This window comes from Salvia hispanica, chromosome 3 (genome assembly GCF_023119035.1).
Source record: "Salvia hispanica cultivar TCC Black 2014 chromosome 3, UniMelb_Shisp_WGS_1.0, whole genome shotgun sequence".
NCBI classification, from domain to species: domain Eukaryota; kingdom Viridiplantae; phylum Streptophyta; class Magnoliopsida; order Lamiales; family Lamiaceae; genus Salvia; species Salvia hispanica.
This window is the reverse complement of record NC_062967.1, coordinates 44066339-44080630: the sequence shown is the minus strand read 5'-3', so window position 1 is coordinate 44080630 and position 14292 is coordinate 44066339. Positions and strand designations below refer to the sequence as shown.

General features: G+C 38.2%; 3 protein-coding genes across 3 annotated transcripts in view; 2 read left to right on the top strand and 1 right to left on the bottom strand.

The window, feature by feature from the left end:
• Positions 1-3353, top strand: part of LOC125210280 (proteinaceous RNase P 1, chloroplastic/mitochondrial-like) — a 3652-nt gene extending 299 nt beyond the window's left edge. The window contains exons 2-7 of the mRNA XM_048109837.1: positions 1051-1932; positions 2051-2140; positions 2278-2460; positions 2736-2855; positions 2987-3058; positions 3145-3353. Of these exons, the coding sequence (XP_047965794.1) occupies positions 1051-1932; positions 2051-2140; positions 2278-2460; positions 2736-2855; positions 2987-3058; positions 3145-3246 (1449 nt within the window). The 3' untranslated portion in view covers positions 3247-3353. The remainder of the gene's footprint in view (positions 1-1050; positions 1933-2050; positions 2141-2277; positions 2461-2735; positions 2856-2986; positions 3059-3144) is intronic.
• A 33-nt stretch (positions 3354-3386) lies between these two features.
• Positions 3387-5142, bottom strand: LOC125213387 (thioredoxin F2, chloroplastic-like). The gene is made up of 3 exons (XM_048113901.1): positions 4789-5142; positions 3685-3784; positions 3387-3603 (listed from the first exon to the last, which is right to left on the bottom strand). The coding sequence occupies exons 1-3, from the start codon at positions 5079-5081 to the stop codon at positions 3469-3471; spliced, it is 528 nt and encodes a 175-aa protein (XP_047969858.1). The 5' UTR covers positions 5082-5142; the 3' UTR covers positions 3387-3468.
• A 6687-nt stretch (positions 5143-11829) lies between these two features.
• LOC125210279 (biotin carboxyl carrier protein of acetyl-CoA carboxylase, chloroplastic-like) lies at positions 11830-14005 on the top strand. The gene is made up of 6 exons (XM_048109836.1): positions 11830-12006; positions 12072-12220; positions 12302-12608; positions 12856-12927; positions 13557-13622; positions 13707-14005. The coding sequence occupies exons 1-6, from the start codon at positions 11830-11832 to the stop codon at positions 13728-13730; spliced, it is 795 nt and encodes a 264-aa protein (XP_047965793.1). The 3' UTR covers positions 13731-14005.
• The last annotated feature ends 287 nt before the right edge of the window (positions 14006-14292 follow it).

Below are 14292 nucleotides of genomic sequence, written 5' to 3'. Positions count from 1 at the left end.
CCCGTTTTGTATTCGGGTAATAAAATTACAGCCCTAACCCGCTCATATTACCGGGTTGTTCGGGCCGACCCACGAGTTTCGGATTGAATTGACATCCCTAAGTAAAACTGATTAAAATGCGACAGTTTATTGGTAATAAATTCATTTTAATATATTTACCTTTTATAGTTGAAAATAGTCCCATTCAAAGTTGGATACAAACTTAGATATTGACAATGTTAATATTTTATTCATTAATAACACTCCCTCTATCTCATTAAATATATAACATTTATTTTTAATTAAATTTTTTTATATAAATACTCCCTCCGTTCCTTCATAGTTGAGTCATTTTTTCATTTCGGGAAGTTCCCTCATAGTTGAGTCATTTCCATTTATAGTAATTTTTTCCTCTCTCTTACTTTACTCTCTCTTACTTTATTCTATCTACTTTATTCACTTTTTACTTTATTATCTCTACCTTTTTCTCTTTTCTTACTTTTTTATCTATTTATTTAACACACTCAACATTCATTTCTTAAACTCCGTGCCGAAAAGTTTTGCCTCAACTATGACAGAACGGAGGGAGTATTATTTTGTGAGTTAATAAAAAGAAAATAAAATAATAGAAAAAAAAGTATTTCTAATTTCAAAAATATTTCATTTTTAATTGCATAAATTAAAAAGAAAAATGTTTCGGACGATATGATAGACGGAGTATAATTTTGCATTTTCGCAAATTTCTCTTGCTAATAAATTAATGTTAACAAATTGATAGTGGAAGAACAAAGCATACTCAATTGAGTTATGGAGTATTTATAATTATCCTTAGACAGTTCAGATTTTGGCCTCCGTCATTCATTTTCTCAATCACCTTCTGCACTTTGGAGGTCGTCGGAAACAGGCAATGAAAGTCGGCGCTTTTTTTCCGGCGCCGTTTCTTGCTGAAGTCCAGTGAGTAAATCCATCGAGCATTTGGCGGGCGTACCGCGCAGGCGCGCAGCTGATTCTTTGTCTTGCAATTGCACTTTCTTGAATCCGAGGGTGAATTTTGGTGAACTTTTTTTTTAGCAGCGATGCTACTCCGTGTGGCGTCGTGCTCACCCAAAACCTCTCTTCTTCTTCTCATGCTCGAAAAACGGAGACTTGGCCGAGGCCCTTCGCCTCTACGAGGAGGCGAAGGCCGGCGGCGTTGAGCTCAATCAGCATCACTACAATGTGTTGCTTTACTTGTGTTGTTTGAAACCTGAGGAGAGTGGAGAGAATTTTGATAAAGGATTTGAGATTTTTGAGCAAATGGGAGTTGATAACGTTGTTCCGAATGAGGCAACATTCACTAACATTTCTAGGTTAGCAGCTTCAAAGGAGGATCCTGAATTGGCTTTTGGTTTAGTTAAAAGGATGAAGGATCACGGGATCGCGCCCAAATTGAGGTCGTATGGGCCTGCGTTGTTCGGATTCTGTAAGAAGGGGATGGCGGATAAGGCGTATGAGGTGGATTTTCATATGCTGGAGTGTGGGGTAGCTGCGGAGGAGGCTGAGCTCTCCGCGCTCCTGAAGGTTAGTTCTGATGTCGAGAGAGACGGGAAAGTGTACGAAATGATGCATAGGTTGAGGGCAGCGGTGAGGCAGGTGTCGGAGGAGACTGCAGCTGTGGTGGAGGAGTGGTTTGGTTCGAGAAAGGCTGGTGAAGTTGGAGCTGGGAAGTGGGATGTCGGGGGCGTGAAGAGAGGGGTTTTGGAGGGAGGGGGCGGATGGCATGGCCGGGGATGGTTGGGGGAGGGTGATTGGAGTGTGGTGAGGACTAGGATGAATGAGGCTGGGGTGTGTCAATCGTGTGGAGAGAAGCTCGTTTGCATCGACATTGATCCACAGGAGACGGAGAATTTTGCCAAGTCGCTTGCTAAATTAGCCTCTGAGAGGGAAGTTCAGAGCAACTTTGCACAATTTCAGGTGTTTCTTTGTTCGACCTCTGCATTTATAGAACTAATTTGTTATCTTGCTCGAGCGTTGTACAGAACTGGTTGAGGTGTAGTTTTGTCAAATTTGATAAGACTTTGTGGTGGTTCAGGAATGGCTTCAACGGCATGGTCCATTTGATGCGGTGGTTGATGGTGCAAACTTGGGTCTTGCTAATCAACGCGTGTTCAATTTCGGTCAGGTGAACGTTGCCTTCTATATCGTTCCTCTCGATGAACGTTGACAATGCAATAGGGTTGAGAAAAAGAAAGTTTCTTTAGGTGTTGGCTAATGTTAGCGTGTGCACAATCACTCAAGTTGGTGCTTTTCCGTTTGTAGGTCAGGAGAGTCGTGAATCAGCTGTGTCGAATCAGCCCATCGAGGAAATTACCCCTCGTTGTTCTACACCAAGCACGAGTCAGAAGTGGTCCTGCTCAGGAAATTAACAACAAGAGATTGTTGGAAAGCTGGAAAAACGCTGGTGCGCTTTACGCAACACCTCAGGGTTCAAACGATGATTGGGTGTATATGTTAGTTTAGTTTCTTCAGTTTCTGTGATGTTTATTTGTGTCGAGTAATAGTGAGCTCAATGCTGTTCAGTGTACACGGCTAGAGCAAATACTCTAGCTTCAATTTTGTTCATGCTGTATTGTTACTTCCAGATGATCAAGAAAATGTATATACTTGCATTACTAAAAAAAGGATATGTAATCTTACATATGCATCCTGGCGTTTCAAGACATATTCCCTGAAGCACTGCTGTTCGTTTTTTTATATATATCCTTGCTTTCCTTAGGTATTGGCTGTATGCTGCTGTGAGTTCAAAGTGTTTGCTTGTGACAAATGATGAGATGAGAGATCACTTATTCAACCTTTTAGGCAATAGCTTCTTCCCTAGATGGAAAGAAAAGCACCAGGTACTTTCTCTTCTATGCTTTTCTGCTTTATTTTTCACTAGTTTTTGGTTAGGTTACAAGTTGAGGTTCTGTTCTAGGTGATCTCAGATAATGCAAATTTGAACTGCTTTTATTTTCTAAATTATTATCAGGTCCGTTTAAAATACACCACTGAAGACGGGCTTACATTGCACATGCCACCACCATATTCAATCGTTATCCAGGTTAGTTTAGTTCTGACTCATGTTTAATGAAAACATCCTCGTGTTACATCTCGGGTTTCACTCAAATTCCAAAAACATGATATCAGGAGTCGGAACGAGGCCAATGGCACATACCAACTGTGACTGGAGATGATCTTGAGGCCCCTAGACAATGGATTTGTACGACAAGGGCAAGACCGGACGCATAGCTAGGTTCCATTACCAACATCCTTAATTTTTTCAGCAATAAAACCTTGCTCGTTCCTTTTTGATATACAAATGTTTTCGATATTGTAATTGCATATACATTGTGTTATTTCTTATAGTTAATTTCAAACTAAACTTAGAGTAGCATAATGGCAGATTCATTTATGAATGAGCACAGTTGTCATTGATCTATTAACATTATATTACAATCTAATGACAGTAGTCTAACTGGATCTTACAGCATCAATTGCAACAATTAAATTGTCAATTTTGGCTCCTGTTACTTCTTTAACAATCTTGCTATCCTTCAAAATCTTGAAGGTAGGAACCACCTTGATCCCTAGCTCTTTTGCAAGTGGCTGCAAATGAAATATGTGCAGATGAGATCAAACTCCACACACATACACAGCGAAAGAGAATAATATAGACTTGTTACTAACCCTGTTTTCATCGTTGCAGTCGAGCTTCAAGAACACAACATCGTTGTATTTTTCAGACAGCTCCTGATATCTTGGTGCGATCACCTTACAAGGTCCGCACCTGCACAAATCATATGTGAATTTTATTTAACAACTGCATATACAAAGTTCTGGCATTGAATTAAATGGTTATCTCTGATATTTACATCAAGATTGTATCCCGAGATTAAATATGTAGTGCGTTTGATTCATGAGATTCAATCCCACAACTCAATCCTATATATGAATAATCATGGAATAATTAGTCATATCTAACCCTCTCCAACTAAAATAATCTCATAACTCAATCTTAAATTATATTTTGATACTATTTTATCTAGAAACCGAGCAGCACCCAATTTGACATCCACAACATGCTCACGGCACCAAAACCATCAACCAACCAAATTTACACCAAAAAACACGAACACCCCCCTCATGCAAAATATGTAAAGTTTCCTTGTAAAACTAGGTAATTTCTTGGTTGGTGATTTAATAGGCTTAAATAGAATTTAAAATTACTCCAGGCTAATCTGTTCTTTACTAAGATGGGTTGGAACAATGAATTTGAGCTAACTGTGTTTGACTAATTAAACTGGTAAGATTGGAGAAATTGTAGCGACTAGGGTAAAAATATTCAACCACAAACCTTTTGAATAATGAAAAGTAATTGCCCACAAAAATGTGACAACTTTCCCTACTAAGATTATGGTTGGAGCTAGCTTATTATAGAAAACCATTAGTTTCACTTCATTGAATCACCCTTATTGTTCATCATTCATATCTAAGTTGAAGAATGCGAACCAGCAAATATGCTAAAAAATTGCAGCACAAGGCTTATAAAAAATACTACCCCGTCTACCAAAAAACACACATAATTGTGTATGACACGAGTTTTAATATGCAATTGATAAAATAAGAAAAATGGAAAAGTAGTGTCAGGGGTCTCGTGGATCCATATTATTAGTAGTAATTTAATGTTTAAAATTTTTCATATTTAGAAATTGATCTAAGTTTGATAGACGATCCAAAATAATAAAACTAGTCTATTTTTTGTGATAAAAAATGTGGATAGGATAAGCTCACCACTGAGTGTACATATCAACAACAACAGTCTTATCACCGGCAGCTTTGACGATGGGCCAAAAGGTATCCTTAGTAACAGCCGTCACCTTCCCTACCTCCGCCACCACCTCCACCTCCGCCGGCTCCACAGCTGCGTCCAAGCTGCACCTCACCCCCACACTCAAGCTCAGCCTCCTCTTCATCAGCTGGGGGAAATCTCCCCGTACAAATAGCTGCTTTGCAGCAACTCCATGCACCCATGAATTCTGCACCATTGAACTCCTAGGAACTGCACTGTATAATTGCAACGCCATTATAAGAAAAAGTGTGTGCAAAGGGAGAGAGAGACAGAGAGATAAAGATTGAGAATTGAAGTGTGGAATATATTTGGAGAGCAGCGAAACTGGGCCGTGAATTTCTCCAATGACGAAACTGCCCTCAGGATCTTTTTGTTTGTCCGAATATGCCCTAAAATTTGTGGCACTAAATTCTTAAATCAGGAATTTGTGAGAGTAGAATTGCTGCCATAGAATTGGAGTCGAAAAATCAAAGATTTGATGTGGGAAGTGGGAACCATTGCCATCTCACATTACCACTTGTGTTTTGTTTTACTCCCTCCTACTAAGAGGATTTAAAGGTCTCGTGTCTTTTTGTCAATGTGTTTACAAGTAATATAAAAAAATGCAATTAAAATAGATTGTAGTAATTATCTTTTTTATATTATTTTCATAATACATACTCCCTCCGTCCGCCATTAGGAGTTCCGGTCACTTTTGTGCCCTCATTTTGTAAAAATGATAATAAATACTTAAAGTGGAGAAATGGTAAAGTAAGAGAGAAAATAATGTTGAGAAGAGTCTTGTCAACATTATTATATCTCTTACTTTATCATTTCTCCACTTTAATTATTTATTATCATTTTTATAAAACGAGTGTGCAAAAGTGACTTGGACTCCTAATGGCGGACGGAGGGAGTACATTGTATAATCATTTTAATGAAAAGTGAGACACACTTATCATTTGTAATAAACTAAAATGAAAAACTTATTGACGAGAGACTTGGACATGAAAAAATAGTCTCCTATTACCAATTAATGGAGTAGAATAACATATGAAATAAAATATAATGAGACACATTATTGTGCACAGTGAAATCGTGTAAAAAAGACCTAGATCTCTGTTTGACACATTTTCATTTTATTTTGAAAAATAAAAAATACTCAATCCTAATCTTAAATAGATGTGGTTTTTGTTTGGAACATTTTCACCAAATTATTATAGGTTGAGGAAGGTGGCAACAATAGAGAAAAAGGAATGAGACGATGACGAAGAGCCATGAGAAGACGACAAGGATGCAGGTGTGGACTGTGGACGAGTCGGTGGTAGTGGGCGAAAAGAGAGGAGGCGACAGTGTTCAAGGGGGACGATGTTGTATAAGAGGAGAGGGGAGACAATGATACTAAGAGAGGAGGATAGGAGAACTTGAGAAGAAGATGTGCGAGTGCACACACAAGTGAAACATTAAGGGTTTTAAGGTTCAATATCCAAAATTTCAAATTACAAATTTATTTCTATTTTATGTAAAAATAAAAAACTAAAAAATAAGTAATAAGGTTGAAGTGTTTATTAATAATCTCCTAAATCAAATGTAGGAACTCATGCGCTAGCTTCGCCTCCAAAGTGCACCACTAACGTACGTGTGACGACCGTTCTTTGCTAAATATAGCAAAAGCGTGTAAATCGCGACTAATAAGAGGGATTAAAGAAATGAGGAAAATAAAAGAGGTAGAACTTGAGAATATGCACAAAGCCATGACAAATCATATAATAGAATAAAGATCCAAGTATTCAATTACATGGATTTAATCAAGAATACAACCCGTATAAAAATGAATCAAAGTTTCGATGGTGAGAGTTCACAAAAATCACTTAAGCAAAATACAACGAAAGTCCATACTGAAGTCATTCGCGTATGAAGACACGAATCGTAGAGAGATCCACGTGATTATTTAAGTAGCATCAACTCCGATCATCACGACTTTACCTCGGCGTTCAACCTGCAAATTTGATCAGTTGAACTTTTAAGCTCACAAAGAATTTAGTAAGCTCCAGTCTTTTAAGAAAAACCCACATGTGTTACTGTGATAGATGACAATTGACAACTATATATATGTATGTTTTGATTTTCGGAAAGTGCCCACTGAATACTCATGTACTTAGCCTTGTATGTATGTCTAAATGGCAGGTTGAACATCGAGGTAAAGATGTGATGATCGGAGTCAATGCTACTTATATACGCGAAGTCGTTTGACTTTTTGTTGTACTTTTGCTTAAGTTAGAATTGTGAACTATCATTATAGAAACTTTGATTCATTTTGATACATGGTGTATTCTTGATTAAGTCCTTGTAATCGAATACTTGGATATATTTTCTATGATATGGTTTGACTTCGTGCATATTCTCAAATTCTACTCCTTTTATTTCCCCATTTTATTTAATCCCTCTTATTAGTCGCGTTTTATCCGCTTTTGCTATCCTTAAAGTGTGGTCTTGATAGAGTAGTATCAGAGTCTCAGTTTCTTTTCTGCTATGAGATCCGAACACTTCTTTCAATCTTGATCTAGACTCGTTCACTAGATCACACCAAGTAGCCGACTTAATCAGCACTCCAACATGGCACGCACAACCAAATTCAAAGAGTGAAGTGTTGAAGTAACTCAGAACGAAGATTGACATGAAAAATCCCACTCAAGAAAATGGAATGAATCTCGAGGAGATGAATGCTTCCTCTTAAAACGTAGTTCAAGACGAAACTGCAAGGGATGAACAAAAAATCCTATTGCCGCTTCTCCTAAGTGAATGCAGGCAAGAATGTGATGCGTAGCGACATAGCATTACGCACGAGAAGGACCAACGCCCATTACAGAAGAGTGTAAAAAGGGAAGGGGTGGTCGAAAAGGAAAAAAAGAGAGGAATGATGTTATAAGGGAATAGCACGAATCAGATCTTCGCTCAATACAAAATATGAAAATACACTAAGGAAATTGTTGATACTATCATGTCTCACGAAATCTTATAGAAACGTTGGATTACAAAATAAGGACTTAGCTTAGTGACTCTAGATCACGTATCATAGTAACTCTACTCTAGATCACGTATCATGCATCGATCCTTATGCTTTGCTTTCACGTTACATTTTCTTCGAATACCTTATTTTGACATTGGACATACCCTTTTTCGTAGATGGCACGACAGACTCCCACCATACCCCTGCAGAGTACCCATCAGGCATTAGCAGAGTACGCTTACTGCGCGTACCTATCTTACTGACCACGCATGGGCGATAGCGTGGTACAGATTTTATGCAAGTTCTACAAGTTGTGGGAGACAGCCTACAAGTATGACACCACTGGACTTGATGGCACACACCGTTTGACTCCCTTACTCCCTAGGAAGTAGGAGGCATGGGCCGCCTGGATGGCAGACAGTTATATCTATTAGACGATTGACACCATGGAGGAGGAGGGAGACTTTCTCGGCTTCCTGACATTTATCTTTCTACAGTATGTGCACCATCAGGATGTGCCACCAGTCTCTGTGGACAACCAGCCACCACTCCCACTACAATGGGGTGAGCCATTTACCTTCGTTTGCAGCATATATGGACAACATGACCACGAGACTATGTCAGCTGGATGAACCAGCCTCGTCGTCATGCTGTCCATGCGGTTTGAATCAGACTCCAGATACATCTTAGCTCCTTGTCATGGCCTTTCATCCTTCTTGGACCCCAATCTATCCATGGCTCACGGCGTACGAGTGACTCTTGAGGATCATAACTTGTGGGCATATATATCATCCTCTTCTTCTTGGAAGGATTTGTCCTCAAATCTGAGCGATCTTTTTTCTTATCATCCTCTAAGGCCATCGAGCTTTGTTGGATCCTCGGTGTATCTTCTCTTTCTTCCTTGGACCTCAATCAATCCATGGTTCTCTTCGTAGGAGTGACTCTTGATGCCGGAAAATATGGTCGTATCAAGCGCTGAGGATTATTTGATATTTGGAAGGAACAGTTGAGCATGAAGTACTATTTGAGAAACATGGTCACTTGGAAGTGCATGGGTTCACTAAATGGAACCCCAATGATAGAAAGTCAACCGCGGGATGCTTTACTTTCATGGGTGAAAACCTTGTTATTTGGAGAAGCAAGAAACAGAAGGTAGTTGCACTTTTAAGTGCTGAATCAGCATTTCAACGAAATAAAAAGTGGTCTCACTAAGATGTGGTTGAAGAAAGTCATGACAGAACTTGATCTTCACTTATCAGAACCATGCAGGCTATTTTGTGATAACAAGGCTGCAATTAGTATTTTCTAAAATCCTGTTCAACATGATAGACACAAACCTGTGGAGGTGGATGACACTTCATAAAGGAGAAAATTGAAGCCAAGATTGTCGAGTTACCGTATGTCAATTCAGAAGATCAGTTGGCTGACATCCTAACTAAAGTTATGAATTTGTAGTCGTTCACAGAAGTATTGTGCAAGTTAAGTATTGGATTCCCGTTACTTAATTTGAGGGGGGGGTGGGTGTTAGAAAAGGAAAATATAGCTTGGTGCACAAACCTTACAATATACTCCCTCCGTCCCGCTTAAGATGACACGTTTTCCTTTTTAGTTTGTCCCAACTAAGATGACACATTTCCTTTTTTGAAAATTTTCTCTCTCGAATTAATACACTCAACCACTTTTTCTCACTCCTATTAAAATATCCATCTTTCTTTATCTCTCTACCTTAATACTTACACTCACAATTTCTCTCTCCAATTAAACACTTTAACCAATAACTCCTAAAATCTCGTGTCGGCTAAGCAATGTGTCATCTTAGTCGAGATGGAGGAAGTACAAGATATTATAACCCTATAAAAGGTTATGAATGTAATAGTGTAGAATATTCAAGTAAATATACAATTTCAGTTCACACAGTTATTTCTTAAATTTCCAATCTAATTCCCATAGACGTTGACTGATGAGAAACTTTGTTGTTTAAATTTATAATATCTTGAAGGACGGAGGGACGAAGCTCTGCAGATAAAGTTTTGGAGATTAGTGAGGAAATTTAGTACTCCCTTCGTCCCACATAATTTGACCCAATATTCCATTTTGGGTCGTCCCACATAATTTGTCTCATTTCACTTTTACCATTTTTGGTAGTGGACCCCATATTCCACTAACTCATTCATACTCATATTTTATTATAAAACTAATACTTTAAAAGTAGGACTCACATCCCACCAACTTTTTCAACTCACTTTCCATTAGATTTCTTAAAACTCGTGCCGGGTCAAAGTGTCCCAAATTATGTGGGACGGAGGGAGTATGTGACATTGAATTTGGTAACTGAAAGAATGGAGAAAAGAGTGGGAGTGAGGATGTCGAATTTGATGAAAAAAGTGATGAAGAATTGAGAAAAAAAATTTCAAGCGCTCATTTGTCGCTCACAAAAAGGTGCTAATTGATCTGTTAAGCGCCTTTTTGTGAGCAACAAATGAGCCCCTGTACATTTTCTGCACTTGGGCCCAATGCTTGTGCAGAAGATCAATATCATTGTATACTTTGCGTTAATCTTCTCCCAATGTTTGTTGTGGATCAAATCTTCCGAGACAACGAAGAAGATGAACGCCGACATATTCTTTGTCTCCTAAATCAAGTATTTTTTGTGCCGCAATGGAAACAGCCCCTTTTCCCTTTCTTTTTGCTATAATGACTGATGGTTCCATGTTGGACACTTCATTGTCTTTTATATTCACCCCTACTATTGGAAAGAGCTATCATATTACCCCATCAACAAATGAGACAGAATATTATGCGTCTCGATGTTTCAACTCCCGGGTCTAGGATCCCAATCCCATTGACAGACATAATTGTTTGCAAGCAATTGTGTACTTGGGTTGAGATTGATTTAAGATAATAAGCCTTAAGAGTGAAGTAGAGTATTATATTTGAGATGAAATTGAAAAATGAATTATGTAGCGATTGCATTGCAGCCGCTGATTACTACAGATTACCACCGAGGTGCGGTCTAGACCTCCATCACGGCCCCACATCCGATTTTATCCCTCCGCCCGCTTACACGAGACTAGAGCGTATCACCACTTATTGCGATAAATCTCATTTGAGGTATCGATTGTGAATGCTAAATCTCAAAATTGAATAGTACACTTGACTCAATTTAGTTTTTATTCAAATCATCCATACTGTATTGAGAGAATTCTAATGTTAATACTTCATCTGTCCTAAAAAATAGTTTCATTTTATCATTTTAGTCCGTCTCATAAATTTAGCCCACTTTCCAGTTTTTGAAATCTTTTCACCACACATTATACTACTAATAATGTAGATCTTACTGCATCCTTTCTACAAGAATATACACTCTTTCTTTTTTAGTTCGTCCCACAAGAATATGCATTTTCTAATTTTAGAAACTCTTTTATCTCTAATTTTAGAATTAAAATATGTGACAAACCTAAAATGCATATTCTTTAGGAACGGAGAAAATATTTATTTATTAATGTTACTTCCTTTATTTTTTTACTTTTTCTTTTATACTTTATTAATTTTATATTAAAATTCGTAGTATCTCTAAAATTACTATGCAGTGAAAACAAGATGATAATGATCGGTAAACTCAATATTCAAATCACATTTTACAAAACTAAAAAAACAAATCAATGGACTAATAATTTCCAAAAGTTCCTTAACCAAATCTAATACTCCCTCCGTCCCATAAAAAATATCACACTTGTGAAACGATATGAGATTTTAAAAGGTTTTATTTTGTGTGTTAAATGAAGAGAAAATATAATTTTTATATTTATGTAAGAGTGAATTTTTTCCAAAAATAAAAATATGACATATTTCGTGGGATAAACTAAAAAGAAAAGTGACATCGGAACCGAGGGAGTACATAGTGTTCAACCAGTCCCACACGTGTAGGTAGCTGAAGTCCAGCTCCACAACTACATGGTACTTTATCTGAAGCGAAGCGTACAACAATACTGCGATGACGCAGGCGAGCAGGGCCCCGCGCCACACTAGGTTGGATCACACTCGAAACGACACCGTTTTATCTCTCACAAATACCGTACAGCTGTTATCTTCCACCTTGGTTTCATCGACCGTTTTTCAGGGTGTGCAGTCTGGCTGGAATTGTTCACTTGTAAAAGGCCAATTGAATAAGGTGAAGTCTTTGTCATGCATTTTATTTTATATGGAGGCCCTTTTTGAGATTTTTTGGCTTTTAAGGTTTCTCTAGGTGGATCTTTAAAAGCTGCAGCCTCCACTTCACCAGCTGGAGCCAAAGATGTCGATGTATCCGAGGAACCTAAACAGACTGCTTTGGCATCTGAAGAAACCATAAGCGAATTTGTTAGTCAAGTTGCCAGTCTAGTCAAGTATGCATATGCAGTAATGTGGTCGCTTGAAGTGTCTACTCTACTTTTCGATGAAAAATGACGATATCTTCCTTTGTGCAGGTTGGTTGATTCTAAAGATATTGTGGAACTACAGCTGAAACAACTTGATTGTGAAGTCTTAATACGTAAAAAGGAGGCCTTACCTCCACCTCCTTCTCCTCCAGTGACCTATTATCAATCACAGCCTCAGCCTGCAGCACTGCCTCCAGTTTCAGCACCTTCTCCAGGGCCGGCTGCTGCAGCTTCTACTCCAGCACCTTCACCACCCAAAGCTCAGCCGCCTAAATCATCTCATCCTCCTCTGAAAAGCCCCATGGCCGGAACCTTCTACCGAAGTCCAGCACCTGGTGAACCTCCATTTGTCAAGGTAAACGCATGCCACAATAATATATAAAGAAGCACCAATATAAATGTCAGTTGAATTGATATGCTATGTTATGAGGACCAATTCTCTTTGGCCAGCTCCATCAGTCCTTTGTATTATCTTCAACGTGTTTCGACCATAACCCATATGCAGTAGATGCTTTCTGATAAGACTTGTAGGAAGCACATTGGTTTCATTTCCTAAAGTTCTCCACATACCTGTTTTCATTAAATTCTACCTCTCTTCGCAGGTTGGGGATAAAGTAAAGAAGGGACAGGTTGTATGCATCATCGAGGCCATGAAATTGATGAATGAAATAGAAGTAAGTGTTTCCTGATGCATTTATGTGGATAATGCTACCAGCACCTTATTAATTCATATCTCCAGTTTGTCTTTTAATCATTTTCTAGAAAAAAAAGGACTCAAAGTGCTTGGACCTTTTAGCCTTTTGCTTCCTTTTGTTCAAGAATCATTATTCATTACAAAGTGAATATGAGACATCTAGTCTTCCCACAAGATTCACTTCTCACACTGCATCTGGATTTTTAATATAGCATGTCTTATGCCATCCTTTGTTGATCTTTGCATATTTAGTTGAGGATCTCTAAAGTATCCCTATAAAGTTGCTAGAAAATCGGATTTTTTGGTGCCCAGGAAAATGTAGATGAAAACATGTTAAGGCATTTAAGACTTTTATTAGAAGCTTAACTGAAGGTATGCTGTATCTAGTTTATTACTCAAATCGTGAACTACCTTTTCTCTTCTCACTCAATTTCCTCTAAATCACATCAACTCCTTTTTTCTCCAATTCTAAATAATGTGATTGTGAGTTCCGAACCTTTGGTTTTTGGCATGTGTAGCATTCATCTTGGTCGCAGTCCGATCAACTTGATATCCAAGTCCTACTAGATATCCCATCTCACTAACTAATGCTTGAACCACTCATTGCAGGCCGATCAGGCTGGAACGGTAGTTGATGTTGTTGCAGAAGATGGCAAGCCAGTCAGTGTCGACACAGTGAGTTTCACCCTTCTCAACTTTCTCTATTCTCTGTCTCTCTACACTCAATCCTTACTTGATCTTGTTCCTTGTCAACAACAGCCTTTGTTCGTGATCGAACCTTAGAGCTGATAAAGCCAAAAGCGCTGCACAGGCCAAGCAAGAGTATTTCACTTTAAAAAAGTGGAGTGGAGCGGGATTAATTTAATTTTGCTTGATTTGTTTTTTACATGAGACTAGCTAGCTAGAACAGCTCGTTTATTCATCAGGTTTAGAAGTCTGTGTGCATCCTTTGTTTTACATTTACAGACTCTGCTATTGTGGAGCATGTGTCTTTGTGCTTTCTGGTACAAACCTTACAAACTCTCTAATGTAACTTGAGCATTTTTGCCTTTTTACCACTTTATGCATTTTCATAAACGAATGCAATCACAAGCTCGTGTGATGGATGGTATTATTAGTACATGCATTTCATAACATAAATTATGTAAATAGCCAAATTATGAATAATTGATGAATAAACCAGCAAATATTATCCGACTTTGTTGGTGGCATTAGGAAAAGAGCAAAATTCATTCTAGAAGAACTTGCGTCCGATTATCATTAATCAATCATGTCGTGGACTAGGGGTGTGATGTGCTCGAATTCTAGAAGAGCAATATTATCCTATTTTGATATGAAATGGCAT